This window comes from Musca vetustissima, unplaced genomic scaffold (assembly GCF_032173495.1).
Source record: "Musca vetustissima isolate MV318-11 ecotype Yass unplaced genomic scaffold, APGP_CSIRO_Mvet_v1 utg35551, whole genome shotgun sequence".
Taxonomy (NCBI): Eukaryota; Metazoa; Arthropoda; class Insecta; order Diptera; family Muscidae; genus Musca; species Musca vetustissima.
The window spans coordinates 34,799-50,531 of record NW_026888060.1 but is presented as its reverse complement, the minus strand read 5'-3'; the positions used below and the strand labels follow the sequence as shown (position 1 = coordinate 50,531).

The 15,733-nt window shown below is 33.1% G+C and overlaps 1 protein-coding gene across 1 annotated transcript; it reads right to left on the bottom strand.

Annotated features, from left to right (window-relative positions):
* Positions 1 to 5,653: 5,653 nt before the first annotated feature.
* Positions 5,654 to 9,197, bottom strand: LOC133335900 (cuticle protein-like). The gene is made up of 2 exons (XM_061544193.1): positions 9,116 to 9,197; positions 5,654 to 6,946 (listed from the first exon to the last, which is right to left on the bottom strand). Exons 1-2 carry the CDS (start codon positions 9,125 to 9,127, stop codon positions 5,654 to 5,656), a joined length of 1,305 nt encoding a protein of 434 aa, XP_061400177.1. The 5' UTR covers positions 9,128 to 9,197.
* Positions 9,198 to 15,733: the final 6,536 nt, after the last annotated feature.

The following is a 15,733-nucleotide window of genomic DNA, read 5'->3' as shown; positions in this document are numbered from 1 at the left end:
AAAAAATAAGATGAAAAACAAGAAAACCCAATACACAACAACAGCACCAGATCAATGTGACTTTTACCTAATTTGACTGCTGCAACATTTGTATTAAACAATGCATGGCTTCTAAAAGGTACTAAAGGGTAGCGTAAAATTTTGCAATATAACACAGATTTATGTCCTCTTTAACACTAGAACGCCGAAGGCCGTCATTTTGACTGCTTTCCAATTTTAAGTACAAAAGCAACTGTGCATTTAATGGCACTTTTTTTTTAAATATGGCGACTTTTTGTACCTCATAGAATTACGTTTATTATAAAAAAAATCACCAAATTTCAAAAAAAAGTGTGATTAAATGCAAAGTTGCTTTTGTACTTGAAATTGAAAAGCGGTCAAAATGACCGCCTTCGGCGTTCTAGTGTTAATATAAACTAAAAGTTATGACACGAATGTGAACGAATAATAACTATTTATCCATTTAAAATATAAAAATATTTTTTTTTGCCATTTTCAATATAAATAACTACATCTAAATCACTTCCACACACAATTTGATACTCAAATGGTAACGAAGTATTTACAAAATAACCTGAACTTCATGGCTCCATTGAAAAATGTTCAACTTTTACAATATTTTTTAAAATAAATAAAATTTTCAACGGGAACGATTTCACTTTTTCAGTCTTTTTTTGGCACAAAAATTTCTATGAAGTTTGACTTTGAAGTTTCACTACAAAAACACCAGACCACTTTTGACTTTTATTTTAAACGACAACTGTAGAATTTTATATACTGTAACCGGGTGCAAAAAAATTATAACGATACCTAAAATTTTATTTTTTAATTTTTTTATAAAAGGTTCCCAATTTGATTCCAAGAAAAAATTGGGACAGAAATTGTTCTTTATTAAATGTGCTCCCGTATTCAATTAACGCTCTGTGTATCGTCTTTTCGAAGGAACATTTACATGAAATTGAACGAACTTCAATATGTGATCTTTATCTATATCTAAACCGACTAACATCAATCCCTACACATGCCACTCTGCAACCTATGCTAAATTTAAAGCAAACTTAACACACGCTGTTCGGTGTGCTGCTCTGTTTAAAATTTAGTCTCAATCAGACACACTTTGAATATTTGGTGTGCAATTAACATGAATAGGTTTAAATTATATATGGAAGTTGTGTCATGAACCGATTTCAAGGAAGCTTGCCCTAGATTAATTTATATTAATTTCAGTACATTGTGTCAATCGGTCTAGCTATGGGTATTTAGTGCGACATTGACTTAAAATCGGACGAAAATATATATAGGAGCTATATGTAAATCTGAATTGATTTCACGAAAACTTGACACACGTAAGTTTATACTAACATAAGTACATTGTACAAAATTGTGTGCCTATCGATCAAATTTTCGGACGAAAATATTAGTCTTGATTATAGGCGAGTTTATTATATATCGTTCTCTTTTGAACTTGCTTCATGCGTCTAATACAAGGCAATTCGGTTTTCAAAATATTTCTATTTGTTGTTTTTTCACATTTAAATTTATTAAAATTCACGAAACTATATATACACACAATTGCTTGTAGACATAATTCAGTCTCTCTTACAAACTATGCCAAGTAAATTAAGTTATATATGGGAGCAATATCTAAATCTGAACAGATTTTCACGAAACTTATCACACATCGCTGTAGACATAATTCAGTACACTATGCCAAAATTAGTGCAAATCGAAAGATACATAGAGACTCTGGTACAACATTTACCTAAAATTTGAACCGATTTTCACGAAACTTAGCACATTTCAATCAAGACTAAATTCAGTACACTATGACAAATTTCGTGCAAATCGAAACATATGTAGAGATTTTGGTGCACCATTTACATAAATATTGGAGCTATATCTAACTCTGAACCGATTTTCACCAATATCAATAGGGTTCATCCTTAGGCCAAATAAATGAGCCAATTAGGATTAACTTTCTTTACAATTTCTTTACAATTTAACATCAACAGACGGACGGACATGCATAAATCGACATAAAACAGAAAGTGATTCTATGCATAGTCTGAAAAGGTCCCATGGGTCAATCTCGTTTCCTTTTGTCTATTACAAACATATGCACAAAGACATAATGCCCAGTACCACAGTGTGGTTAATGGTATAAATATCCTCGTGCGGAAAGATGCAGCCACCAATGACCAGCTGGAATTTTTGGCACAGTTCTATGAGTCCCTTATCGTTATTGTTTTTGACTCCGCATCCATTCCTTCCCTTTGCTGAACGAGTGTTGGTGATATAGTTTTCTTTGTTAGCGTTAGTTGCGAGAATCACAATGTCTCCTCTCCGAATGTCATAAGACTTCGATCACGAAGACTTCGATCTTATACGATTACATTTTCTGTTCTAGCTGTGCAAGCCTCCATGATTCTCGAAGAGTTCGTACTTACTTTCCATTATTCAATGCGCGTCCAATTTCGTGTGTCATTATCCATAAAATCCTGCTGTGTTTTTATATACCAGCTTAGTAGATGATTGGTCTACTATAGCCTATCTTAGGTGATGTGACTGCCATCTATTGTTGCCTAAGCCCAACGACTCCTCAAATTTTGTGCAGAAGTGGAGGTCTTTGCTTTTTTACTGATGCCATTTTCCACTGGGGGAGTTTTATCCTTATATTCTTATTTCTGCAATTATCATGTGCTGATATTGATACCAGGTTTGCTTAATAGAGTATCAGGGGGCTTCGTTTTCATTTCGTCTATAGTAAGATTAATTTTATACCCTTCACCACACTGTGGTACAGGGTATTATGTCTTTGTGCATATGTTTGTAACAGGCAAAAGGAAACGAGATATACACATGGTTCCTTTTGAGAATATGCATAGAATCACTTTCTGAGTCGATTTATGCATGTCCGTCCGTAGTCTGTAGTGTAAACAAAGTGTTAAAGTGTAAACAAAGTACAGGTCGCATTTATAATCCGATTTGTATCACAAGTCACTTATTTGGCCCAAGGACGAACCCTATTGAAATTGGGAAAAATCGGTTCAGATTTAGATATATGTTTTCGTCCGATTTAAGATAAATGGTGCACCAAAGTCCCTACATATCTTTCGATTTGCACGAAATTTGGCATAGAGTACTGAATTAGGTACAGAATAATGTGTGCTGAGTTTACAATGTACTGAAAATCATGTTTTGTAAGTATTTCAGACAAGTGTATTTTCAGAAATGATGTGTTTTTTCAGTCTCTTTATTTACACTTGATATATATTTTCATGTCTTAGAGATTGATATCCTTCCATAGCTCGAACTTAGTATCGAGCAATTTTGATTGCACCACGTCGTAGTTGTTATTTTGAGATATTTTAGGCTATAATAGGTAGCGTGTCATTCCTTTAAGCCGTTATTTGTCAATTATTGAATATTTTCAAAATATTTTATTTTATTTTTTTATTGGACTGACATTGTATTCAAACCATTTTGTGTGATAATACACAAAATTAATTGAGAAGTAACTATCAATATGACCATTGAATCTGCTCGCGATCATTGAATGTACACGTTTTCCATGGAATGCACCTACATTTTGGACAAATGCACGGACAGAAAATCAGAAGACATTCTGAATCGAGTTCGTTTTCATTCAGGGAATTCTGATTCTAACATAAATGCCCTAGATGTTTTTGTTTGCAAATAATAGTTCCGTAGGAACATGTTGCTCCTCAAAGTACCTAAAATATTGCTATCCACTTCAAATATTAAATCAAGTGGTACCATTATATATATTTGGTGGTTATATGCCAATATCAATATCATTCAGCTTATAAACACAACACCTCGCATATATACGGTACCAAAAATTTGTATCACAGAGAAAACTAATATACGATAAAATTCTATCATTAAGCTAAGCTGGAGAGGGAATAACTATCAATATGACGTTTATTCCAAAAACATTTATTATAACAAAGAGTTTCCTGATGTTACATATACCACAAATACCGCAATATGTCAACTACTGATATATTAAATGAGGACATCGTTAGGATCGAACATTTTTTTTACTTCCAATACATAGATTCTGAAAAAAGGTTCAGAATTACACATTCAGGTGGAAAAACAGGGATTAAAATGAGTTTAGATTTACGAAATCCATTCGATCTCAAATGTCAATTCCATTGCGTATACGTCAAATATACCACACGATTAGTGAACAGGACTAACATCACGTATAGGGAATGGAATTGACGTTTGAAATCGTGTGGGATTAGAATCCAAACTTGCCTTAAGAACTTCAACATACCGAAAATTAACAACTTATGTTTTAAGTTGGGTATACGTTTTTTATTCGCAGTAATTCGTTAACTAACATGAGAAAATACCTAACAATGAGGGATACCATTATAGGGGCTATCCTAAAACATGGACAAATATTGACAATTTTTGGTTATTGAGGTTATTCAGCATTTTCAATACGAAAACACTAGGAGTAGTAACAATCTATGTGCCAATTTCAAAGCTCTATCTTAAATCGTGGAGGGTAAAAAAGTTTACTTAGTATTGGACTATCGTTATGTTGAAGTCGTATAACTATATTGGGAAAATTTTAATAAAGTTTGAATGTCAAAATTAAATGTCCATTTAATTGTTTTAAATTTAAATTCATTTTCCACGAATTTAATTAATACCCTTATACCCACCGAAACATAAAATTGTAGATATATAGTTCTGTAATCTTACTTTAAGTGAGCTCTGATAAATATTAAGGTATTACAAACGATCTGTACACTTCACCTTATGAGTATAAAAACAAATCTAAAATACCGAACATTTTACATCAACAATATAGCTAAGGCAAGACAACGTTTGCCGGGGTCAGCTAGTAGACTATAATTTTTTTTAACAAATTTAGTTATTTAGTCATAACAATTAAGTAAAAACGTGAATTTTTTGTTAGTGACGCCTTTTTGCATTTAACAAATAAACCCACTAGTAGTTACGTCTTTTTGTTTTTTGTTAATAGAAGCTCCTTTTTTGACCGCAGACGTGTAATACTTGTAGTTTATTGGCGTTCACAATATTCATTCAAAAAGTCAATTTTCAATTTTTTGTTAGTTACGCCTTTTTGCATTTTAGCTAACGATATGTAGAATATATTCAAAGTAGTGAAGGGTATCATATAGTCGGCCCAGTCCGACTTTATTACTTTCCTTACTGGTTTACAAATATAAAAAACCCGATTTGAAGAATTATCTTTTCTCCGCAGGTATTCGAAGCCGGGATCCATCCCTATATAAAATTATCAACAGATTTAAGGAAGTTTAAATGCACAACACTTGGGGGAGTGTATAACAAGTTCGAGCTGGCCGAACTTTACGACGTTTTTACTTCTTAATGTATGCTTTTATTTTTCAATAAGTCTTTGATCTGAAATTATTCCCAATAAATAACAAAACAACGCCTTTTTTAAAAATAATATTTCGTTTTTATTTATTCAGTGTTAACAACTACATAATTTCAAAAAATGAGAATTTTAAATACCTAAAATAATTAAACAAAACGGCAATCATTATCAGGCATCAGCTTTCAGGGCACAGCTGCGTGTGGGCGGAACTGTTCCCCTCTTTTCTAATGGCAAGTCGAAAAAAATTTAAGCGGATTTCTTTTCGTCAGATTCTTTTTGTTCTTCAGTGACTGGAGCGGGAGCAGCAGTGGTGGTGCTGGCTTCAGCTTTGGTTTCTTCAGCTTGTTCGGCTTTAGCTTCTTGTTCCATTTTTTCTTGTTCTTGTTCCATGGGAGCAGCACGGGCTTCAACAACTTCGGAATCTTCGTTGTTTTCTTGTGGTTGTTGTTGACCAGCTTCGAATTGTTGTTGGGGCATTTCGTATTGAGGATAGCCGGGGTATTGTTGTTGTTGCATCTGTTGTTGTTGAGCGAATTGTTGTTGAGCGAATTGTTCTTGTTCGTTCATTTGTTCGGGATATTCAACTGGAGTGGGTTCTTGGGCCATTTGTTCGGGGGCTTGTTCGGCTTGTTGTTGCTGTTGTTCTTGACCTTCAGCGGGTTGTTGTTCTTGGGGTTTTTGTTCTTCTACATTGACGGGAGAGCTGAAGAAAGTGGTTTGTTGTTGTTGCAAGGGGAATTGGTGGTATTGTTGGAAGATGGGAGAAGAGCGGAACAAGGGGCCGGAGAAAGCAACAGGAGCGGCAGCGTGGTAAGTCTTGACAACTGGAGCAGCAGCATAGGTCTTGAAGACGGGAGCGGCATGGTAGGTCTTGACAACTGGAGCAGCATGTACAAGAGGAGCAGCGGCATGGTAGGTGGTCTTGACAACGGGGGCGGCATGGACAACTGGAGCAGCAGCAAAGGTGGTCTTGACTACAGGGGCAGCATGGACAACTGGGGCAGCAGCATAAGTGGCAACAGTCTTGACCACGGGAGCAGCATGGACAACGGGGGCAGCGGCATGGTAGGTCTTGACAACTGGAGCAGCATGTACCAAGGGAGCGGCATGTACCACGGGAGCAACAGTCTTGACAACTGGAGCAGCATGGACAACAGGAGCAACAGCCTTTACAATGGGTTCACGGGTCACAACAGCATTGAAACCGTTGACATCATCAGCAGTGTAGGTAACGGTACGTTTGAAACCATCGGCATCGACAACGCTATAGGAACCGGCTACATTACCACCATCACGGCTTTCCACTTGAGATTTAATGTCACCACTGATGGAATCATGGACACCATAAGAGAAATCGTATTGTGGATGAGGGTCAACTTCTTCAGCTTTAACAACAGCAGCGGCAACGGGAGCTACAGCAACCGATTTGGCAGCAACAACAGCAGCTGGAGCGGCAGCATAAGTCCTGACAAAAGGAGAGTAGGCAACACCGGCCATGCAGGAACCGGTCAAAGCCAAAAGACCGACAAGAGTGATGAACTGGAAGGGGAAATTGAGAATGGTTAATTAGGAATGGAATGAAGGAAAATCGGAATGGTATTCAGCTGGCTGAAGTGGTGGAGCATTCAAGCGTACTAAATTCATAGTACAATTTAGCTGAATAATAATAATTCCTTCTAATAAAAAATATTCAGCTGATTATGAGGAATTTGTATAAAACATATTATGTTATGTTAACTGATTTTTTGAGGTGTATTACAGTTTTAATATACTGTTAAGTATTCTATTAAATTTTAGCTGAATTAATGACGGGTGAAATGCAATTAAGTAATTTTGCTTGCTGAATGTAAAGTTTAATACAGAGTATCAAAAAATTAAATTGTTTAAAATCCAGCTTAATTAAATCTTAACTAAATTGAAGATTTATAAAAAATTTGAATGGATTTTCAGCTAATTTTGGCTGAATAAAAAATATTTAGGTGAATAAAAGATATGAGGATAATTTTATAAGGTTATCAAATAATTGTAACGAAAGTCCATTCAAATGAAAATTGGTTTAGCTGAATAAGTGTTTTTTTTTTAATAATGTATAGAACTTCCTTAGCTGAATTGTTTAAAATTCAGCTAACTTCATTTTTCAAATTGACGTTTGATAAATAAAAGAATAGGAAATTTAATATATTTTATTAATTATTTAGCTGAATTGATATAAATCTTAGCTGAATTGGAGATTAAAATCATGTTTATCTGATTTTCTTGGCTGAGAAAAAAATAGCTGAATAATTTTAATATAATTTTATTTTTATATAATTTTATTATTTTATTTTAATTTTGACCGAATTTCTTTAAAATGAATAAAAACTGTTTTTTTTAATTTAGCTGAATAAATAGTTAGCTGAATAGGATAAATTATTTTTAATTTTGTTAGCTGAATTTTTTTTATTATTCTTGGCTGAATAAAAAAATAATTAGCTGAATACGAGATATGGGAATAATTTTATGAAATCTTTTAGCTGAATTGGAGATTTATAAAACATTTATTAAATTTTCAACTAATTTTTTTTGGCTGAATAAGATATATGAGAATAATTTTAACAAAATCATAGCAGTATTTTGTTGCGGAAAGAAATTTGAAATTTGACAGTAATTTAAAAAAAGAAATGTTGACCAAATTAAATTTTTAAATTTCTATAAGATGAATAAATAACGGGTTTTTACTCAATTTAGCTGAATATTGAAATATTTAGCTGAATAAGATAAATTGTTATTATTTTTGTTAGCTGAACTTATTAAAGTCTTAGCTGAATTGGAGTTTTAAATTTAGCTGATTTTCTTGGCTGAATAAAAAATAATTAGCTGAATAAGAGATATTGGAATAATTTTAAGAAATCTTTTAGCTGAATTGGAGATTTATAAAACATTTATTGAATTTTCAACTGATTTTTTTGGCTGAATAAGATTTATGAAAATAATTTTAACAAAATCATAGCCGTATATTGCTGAATAAAGAAATTTGAAGCTGAATTAAGTTTATATGGTAAAATGCAAGTATATATAATACAATTTTAGCGAATATTATATCTTTAAGTGTTGCTGAAAATTAGCAATGTGGCTGAATTTGATATTTTTGAGAGCTTGTTAAGTAAAATTGATTTTATTGTGCTCAGCTCCGAAAACCCCGAAAGTTAAAAAAAATAGTTCAATGTTTTTGATATTTTAAAAATGATCCTTTACAAACTTAATGCGGCGTATCAAAATTGCAGCTGAATAAATGTAAATATCTTAAACTTTATTTTAGGGCCTAACATTTCAATATATTTTACTTTTTTTAACTATAAGGAAAATATGTGTTGGTTAAGTTTTACAAACGCTTTGCTGAATAATCAAAATTTGAATTTTGGTTAATTTGTATTGTATAGGACATTTATCACATTTCTTGTTCAGCTATTTAGCTGAATAGCTCTAAATTTTTCGAAAATGCTTCGTTTTTTCAAAACATAGAATTTAAGCCATATAAATAACATTGCTGATTATTCAATATTGTTGCTGAATAGCCGAAAAAATTCTTCGGAAATTTTCATTTCACATTTTTTTAATGTCACTTTTTATTATTAAAGAGATATGTACGATTTGTTCTATTGTCATTCCATGATTGTCCTTTTTTACAATTTATTATTTTTTCTTTCATTATATTTTTTTCTCACTTACTTTGTATGCCATTTTTTGTTCTAATTGTTTTTTTGCAGTTTCACTTTATTTTAATTAAATCAAACACACGCTTTCAATTTTTTTCGTTCGTTGGGAAAAAATCACACACTGTGAGGGAAGTTCCTTTTTTTGTTTGCTCGGTTCGTACTGTGCGTTATATCCCGTTTAAAGGCGCTGACAGCTAACTGCTGATTTCGTTTATTAGGAGTTTTTGTGATATTGTTGCGATGACAACTGACAATTGGGTTGTGATGCTGTCAACTTGACGGCTCAACAGTTTTATACACAAAATTTTCTTCAATGGACTTCCGAACGCAAATGGCTCGCAAACACACATATCCAGTTCAAAACCCCCCACAAAAAAAACTTCGTTACAATGTCAGCTGCGAAGTTCAATTGTAGTATTTGTTGTTATGTTGCCCGCCAGCCAGTTGTTGTCAATGCTGAGTAACTGTCGCTGACAGCAGCAGTAGTTGTTTTTGTTGTGCCAACAACTATTAATAAAGAACACCAACAACAACTACCCTACCAAAGAAAAAAAAACAAAAATATCACAGACAGCTCAGACTACAAAATAATGTTAAAGAAGTATTCAAAATCCCAATCCCCCAAAACTAAGTGTCAATGTATTATTTTCAACTACTACCACGAAAACAGAACACACAAGTAGAAGAAGACAACGACAACCACAATGTGTAAATAAGTGTGACTTATTGGGCTGGTTAAGGCGTGCAAGAATTAGCGAATTAAAACATAAGTTGTCACTAATGCTATCCACCCACCCACCTACACCACACACACATGGGTAAACAAAAATTCAAAATTTATTCGTAAAACAAATACAGAAAAAAAACATTCGAAATAATGTGCAAGTAACCAGCGATCCAAACATATGCCGGTATGAATAAGTTAGCATATGAGGTGGGTATAGGTAGGTAAACCTACATGACGATAATTTGGAGTGGATCAGAATTTGTTGAACCCTCGTTTGTGTTGTGATGGAGGTTTTTCATATGTGACCAATATAAGACCTGAGGACGTTTTCGGGAGACGACTATGTCCCGAATATAGGCTCATATATATTTATAGAATAACATCGAAAATGTGTAAATTGAAATCGTCAAAATCAAATGGAAACCATACATAAAATACATAAAATTTCAGTCAATAAAACACTGACTTCGATTTTGATACTTTCGGTGGTTCATAACTGAACCGATAGGTCCTATCTTCGTACTATGTTTGGTAAAAATATTATATTATTACTAGCAAATGGCTGCTACTTCGTTAGCGATCGTGAGAATTATTTAAACATGTCTAAATATATTATTTTGTTTTCACAGAGAACTTCATGGTAAGACACCTACACACCAATATTGACAATAATTACAATTTTAGTACCCTGTAGTTCATTTGTTATAATATAGTACGTATTTCCAAACCTACCATTCTGACCGCAACATAAATCTAGTTGTATACTATTTTTGGTACCAAGTGCTTATTTACAAGTATTTGAAGTACTTATTTACAAAACTGATTCCAAATTTCATGATGTGAGTCCTATAGGTTAACCCAAATATATTAATATAAATCCAATAGAGATCATTTCAGGATTCCAGCCTGATCGCTCCACCCAAATATAGTTTTAACAAATTTAGTTCCATTTAAAACACATTAGTACGAATTTCCAAAACTTCCTATATATCATAATTCCAATTTTCAATATTCCAGCTCTATCGGTTCACCCAAACACAAATTTAGTACCATTTAGTACACTATACCCAATCACTGATCCTAACTCCAAATTTCAGCATTCACCCAAAATTAAATTGTACCAAATTTAGTACACATAAATACGAATTTTTAAAACTACCAACCAAGGGATATCTTATTTCCCGATTTCAGGATTCCAGCTCTATCGGTTCACCCAAATACAAATTTGGTACCATTTGGTACACGTTAGTATGAATTTCACAAATTTCTACATAGCCCAATCCTACGCCCCAACATTAATACTAACTTAAAATTTCAAAATTGCAGCTCTATCAGTTCATCCCAATCAACATTTGATACCATTTAGTGCACATTATTACAATTATCCAAAACTTCCTACACATGCCAATGCTACACCCCTAAAGTGACATAATTCTACACTCCAACAGTAACCTTATTTCCTAATATCAGTGTTCCAAATCTATCGGATTACCTAAATAAAATTGAACTACGATTTAGTACTTTTTCGTACACATGACGTACATATCCCTATCCTACACTCGAAGGGTCATTTCTGGATTCCAGCTCCTTTCGTTTCTCAAAATTCAAATTTTACCTCCTTATATCGATCCTACTTCTCAACTTTAATTCCCATTCCACATATAACGTTTTTGAATTGTACCAAATTTTGTAAATTTTATTTTTGGATACTTATAATTTGAATATACAAAAAAACCCTTCGTTACATATATTCTACACTTCATTAGAGACCCTAATTTAAATTTAAGGGGACCACACCCCCGGATTCCGATGTTCCAGTGAGGAGTTATCATGCCCGCCATCAAAAATAAGTACTTTTATAATCAACAAAAACAACCTAATTTTGCAAATTATTTCCCTTCTCTTTTAAATCTTCAATATATATGTGTAAAGATACAAATCTTAACATGCATTAGTATTGATTTAGCAACCCAATGAAAATCTTGAAAAATTAAAATCGAGAATGGGGGAGGTCCCCTTAATAGTTCTAGCACATTTAGTACTTTTTAGAACTTTTCGTCCGAATTTCCAAAAATCCAGCCTTATCTGACACCTTTAAACCAAGAGTGACCCTCACCGCAAATTTCAACATTCTACCTTCAGCCGTTTCGTCTGGGCGTTGATGAATCGATAAGTGAATCGTTAAGTCAGTCAATGAATTAGTCAGTAAGTCACTCAATCACTTTACTCTTTTATTAGTATAGATTAAAGTGGTTTAAGTCCATTTTAGGTTTTGATACAAATCTTACTTTTCTAGAAAAGTAAACGAATCATATTCCGGTGTATATTCTATCATATTTAAGGGCACAAAGCTACAAACAAAATTAATAATATAATATCTCAATATAAGGAAATAATGGACTTAAACCACTTTCAAAATAAATGAATAATATATCTAAATGTCCAATTCACAATTTTAAATTAATATGATTTTAATTCCTATTTTAAAATTAAATATTAATATTGTCTATTAAGGGACCCCCCCCCATTCTCGGGGTCAAAATTTTTGTTGATATAATTCGAATCTACACTGAATAAAGAATGTCTCTACAAAATTTCAAGTGAAAATCTCAAGTACTCTTGAAGATATAGCCGATTTATTGTGTCAGCATCAAGTGACGGCTGAAGGGCTTGGTTTTTGGTAAATAATCGGCGATTTTCTAAAAATATTTTTTCAAAGGTCCATCATTTTGTTAATTTTAGAGCGAAGTCAATAATCCTAGTTCATACGAGAGCCAGACATGTACTCTTTCTAACACCGTTGGAATTTTCGGATTCCGATGTTCCAGTGAGGAGTTATCATGCCCGCCATCAAAAATAAGGACTTTTCTTTAATTACAAAAAACAACAACAAAACAACTACAAAATTTTTTTGTAAATTATTTTTCTTCCTTTTTAAATCTTCAAATATATATGTGCAAAGTTACAATCCTTAATAAGCATTGGTATTGATTTACCAGCCCATTGAAAATCTTGAAAAATTAAAATCGAGAATGGGTGGGGTCCCCTTAATAAAATAAGCTATTTACATGAAAATAATTCATGTTTTTAATGAAATGATTTCATTTCATTGATAAAAAATTTTCCCTTCACTAATTAAAGTTTGTATTTTTTTATTAATGTAGAAGTTTCTTTGCATTCATAAATATTTTTTATTCCGTTCATGAAGGTTTTTTATGGTAGCAATGAATAAGTTTCATTGTATTTATGAATATTTTTCATTTAATTAATGAATGTTGTTCTCTGCATTAATGTAGAAGTTTCATTGCAATTATGAAAGTTTTTCCATTACATTAAATAATGTGTTTGACCTCATAAATGAAGAACTTTCTTTGTATTAATGAACCATTTCGTTCATTTTTCATAATTGAAACTCAATGCAACTTAACATTGAATGACCTAGTTTCTACACTATTACATTATGGAGGTCATACTACTATATTTTAGTCTATATAATTTAGTGTTGAAAGATTATTTTATGCAAATTCTCGGTCCCTAACGTGATATAAAATGTTCCTCGAACTCGTATCTCAATAAGTCCATTGTTATGGGTGCTGCGTGACAGGTGGCACCGTCTTCATGAAACTAATATCTTGTATTTTAAGCAAACACAAGTTGGATATAAGTTTACGGTAGCGTTCTCCATTCACAGTTATGTTACGCTTCGGGGCATATTTGAGGAGTACGCTCCAGTGATGGGGCATCACTGGAGCCCAAACTGACAATTTCTTGATGCCTTGGAAAGCTTTTGCAATGCTTTTGGCTTAACCTTATAAAATCGATTAAGCTATATCCGCCCGTCTGTTGTAATCCCGGTAACTTCCTGCGAAATCGGGTTGTTATAAAGATTTTCATAGCAAAAATAACCTTTTTGTATGGAAAATATAATAATAATTACGGAGAGGGCCCCCATTCCTGCGTACAATGAGCTATATGGGATCAAAATTAGGCAGAACAATATTGGTTCTTTTTTTCCCTCGAAATTGCTTTTTTTGGAGGATGTCATAACTGCGGCCTCTAGAACGACCAGTAAACATAAAAACTTTGTTTGTATGCTATCCAAACCTCCATGTAAAATATACACATTTCAAATTTTATCAGGATAGAGATTCTAAGCATAAGACACATACAGTGTGGATGTGGTTTCTTTATAACCGTGCCAAAGTTTTGGTGACGCCAGACCAAAATCCTGACCATAACCCTATAGATAGTTTGTGGGTCTATTTTAAAAATGGCTAAAAGACAACCAAAATAAAAAGCATTTGAAACTGGAATATTGGATGGGTGGCAGACTATTTCGAGCAATTTTGGTCCACTCGATAAAAAACGTCTACAAGGTGTGAACAGTTTGTCGAACAGTTTGTAAGTCACTGAAATAATTTTGAATTAATTTATCTTCCGATCGTTCTGTCGATGTTGGTTAAAGATCGGTATTTTGCTACTAATTTTAGGACAGATTTATGACTCCTACCATGGAATGGTTATGAATTACATGACTAGACGAATAAAATACATTTCCCAAAGTCCTTAAAAACACTTGTATTATTCCGTCCTAAAAATTACCGTAAATCATTTTCCCATTAACCGATACATACCACCCACCCTCTTTACACTATGGAAGCTTCATGAACTCATAAACTATAGGCCACTTTTTGTGTGCTAACAAACCTGGCAGATGTCATATTAATGATTGTTTTGTTGTTGTTGTTGTTACCACAATTCCCTCAACGGCAATTGTTCCATTTTGTTCATGTTATGGGTTAATAACAACAAATTGTTGTTGCTGCTGTTGGCAGTGGCTACTGCCGTCAGTTGTCAACAACTAACCAGACAAAAAACCCGTTTTATTTATTCGGTTTTTTCTTCTTCTTCCTTTGTTTAGTAGTTGGTGGTCAATGGTAATTGTCAATTAAACATTTTTAATGTGACAACAAAAAATAAACTTCAAAATCGATCCATTCACCAACAATCTAAAAAAAGATTGAACTGAAGCACACACACCCGCACGCACGCATAAAAAACACCAGCACTTTATCCGTAATTATGGTATTTATTTCAATATTTTTTGCTTTGTTTTGTTAGGCCTAAGTAGACGCCCCAAAGCATGTGGAAAAAATAGTGAAAAAAATAAATAAACAATTCCACAATCCCCTCAGTGCGAATAATTATTAATTAAAATGCGAGCGAATACAATGAAGCTGTTGACATTTATTAATTGTTACCTCGCGCCTCAAACAATTATTTATGCATCAAAATGGCAATCAACGGTTGTAAGAAGCGGAAAAAAATATGAATTGAAATGTTATATCTCGGTTTTTTATGCATTAAAATTGTAGATTGAAGAAAAAGTTTTAATTGTTTTTCACTTATATTGATTACATATTTATTTACTTCTATTTCCATAAAAGTGGTAAAACCGGACAGTTATCGACTGCAAGAATCAAATAATACCCTACAGAATTATTTATTACTGTGGGCCAGTAAACATAAATTGCAAATTAAAACCAGTGAGCGGAGCAGTATAGTAGGACGGGGCCGACCATATGATACCCTACACAGCTTCTACGAAAATCTAACTTTCTGTTGTTCTCTATTCTGTGCTTGGGCAATATTTCGCGATATTTGCACTCTCTTGATCGATTAGACGTCAACCAATATTACTAATATTCAGTACAACCCTTATAATTTCTTGGTGATATTCCCTTCACCGTGGGTTGTGTTGCAATGTTCGGCTTTCAATTGTGTCTTATAAATCGTCTCAAAATAATACCAAAAATTAGGTTCTCGGTTCAGTTCATCCCAAAATTATCATCATCACCGAAAATTATAGGCGTTGTCATTGACCATACATAGATCCTCATAGAA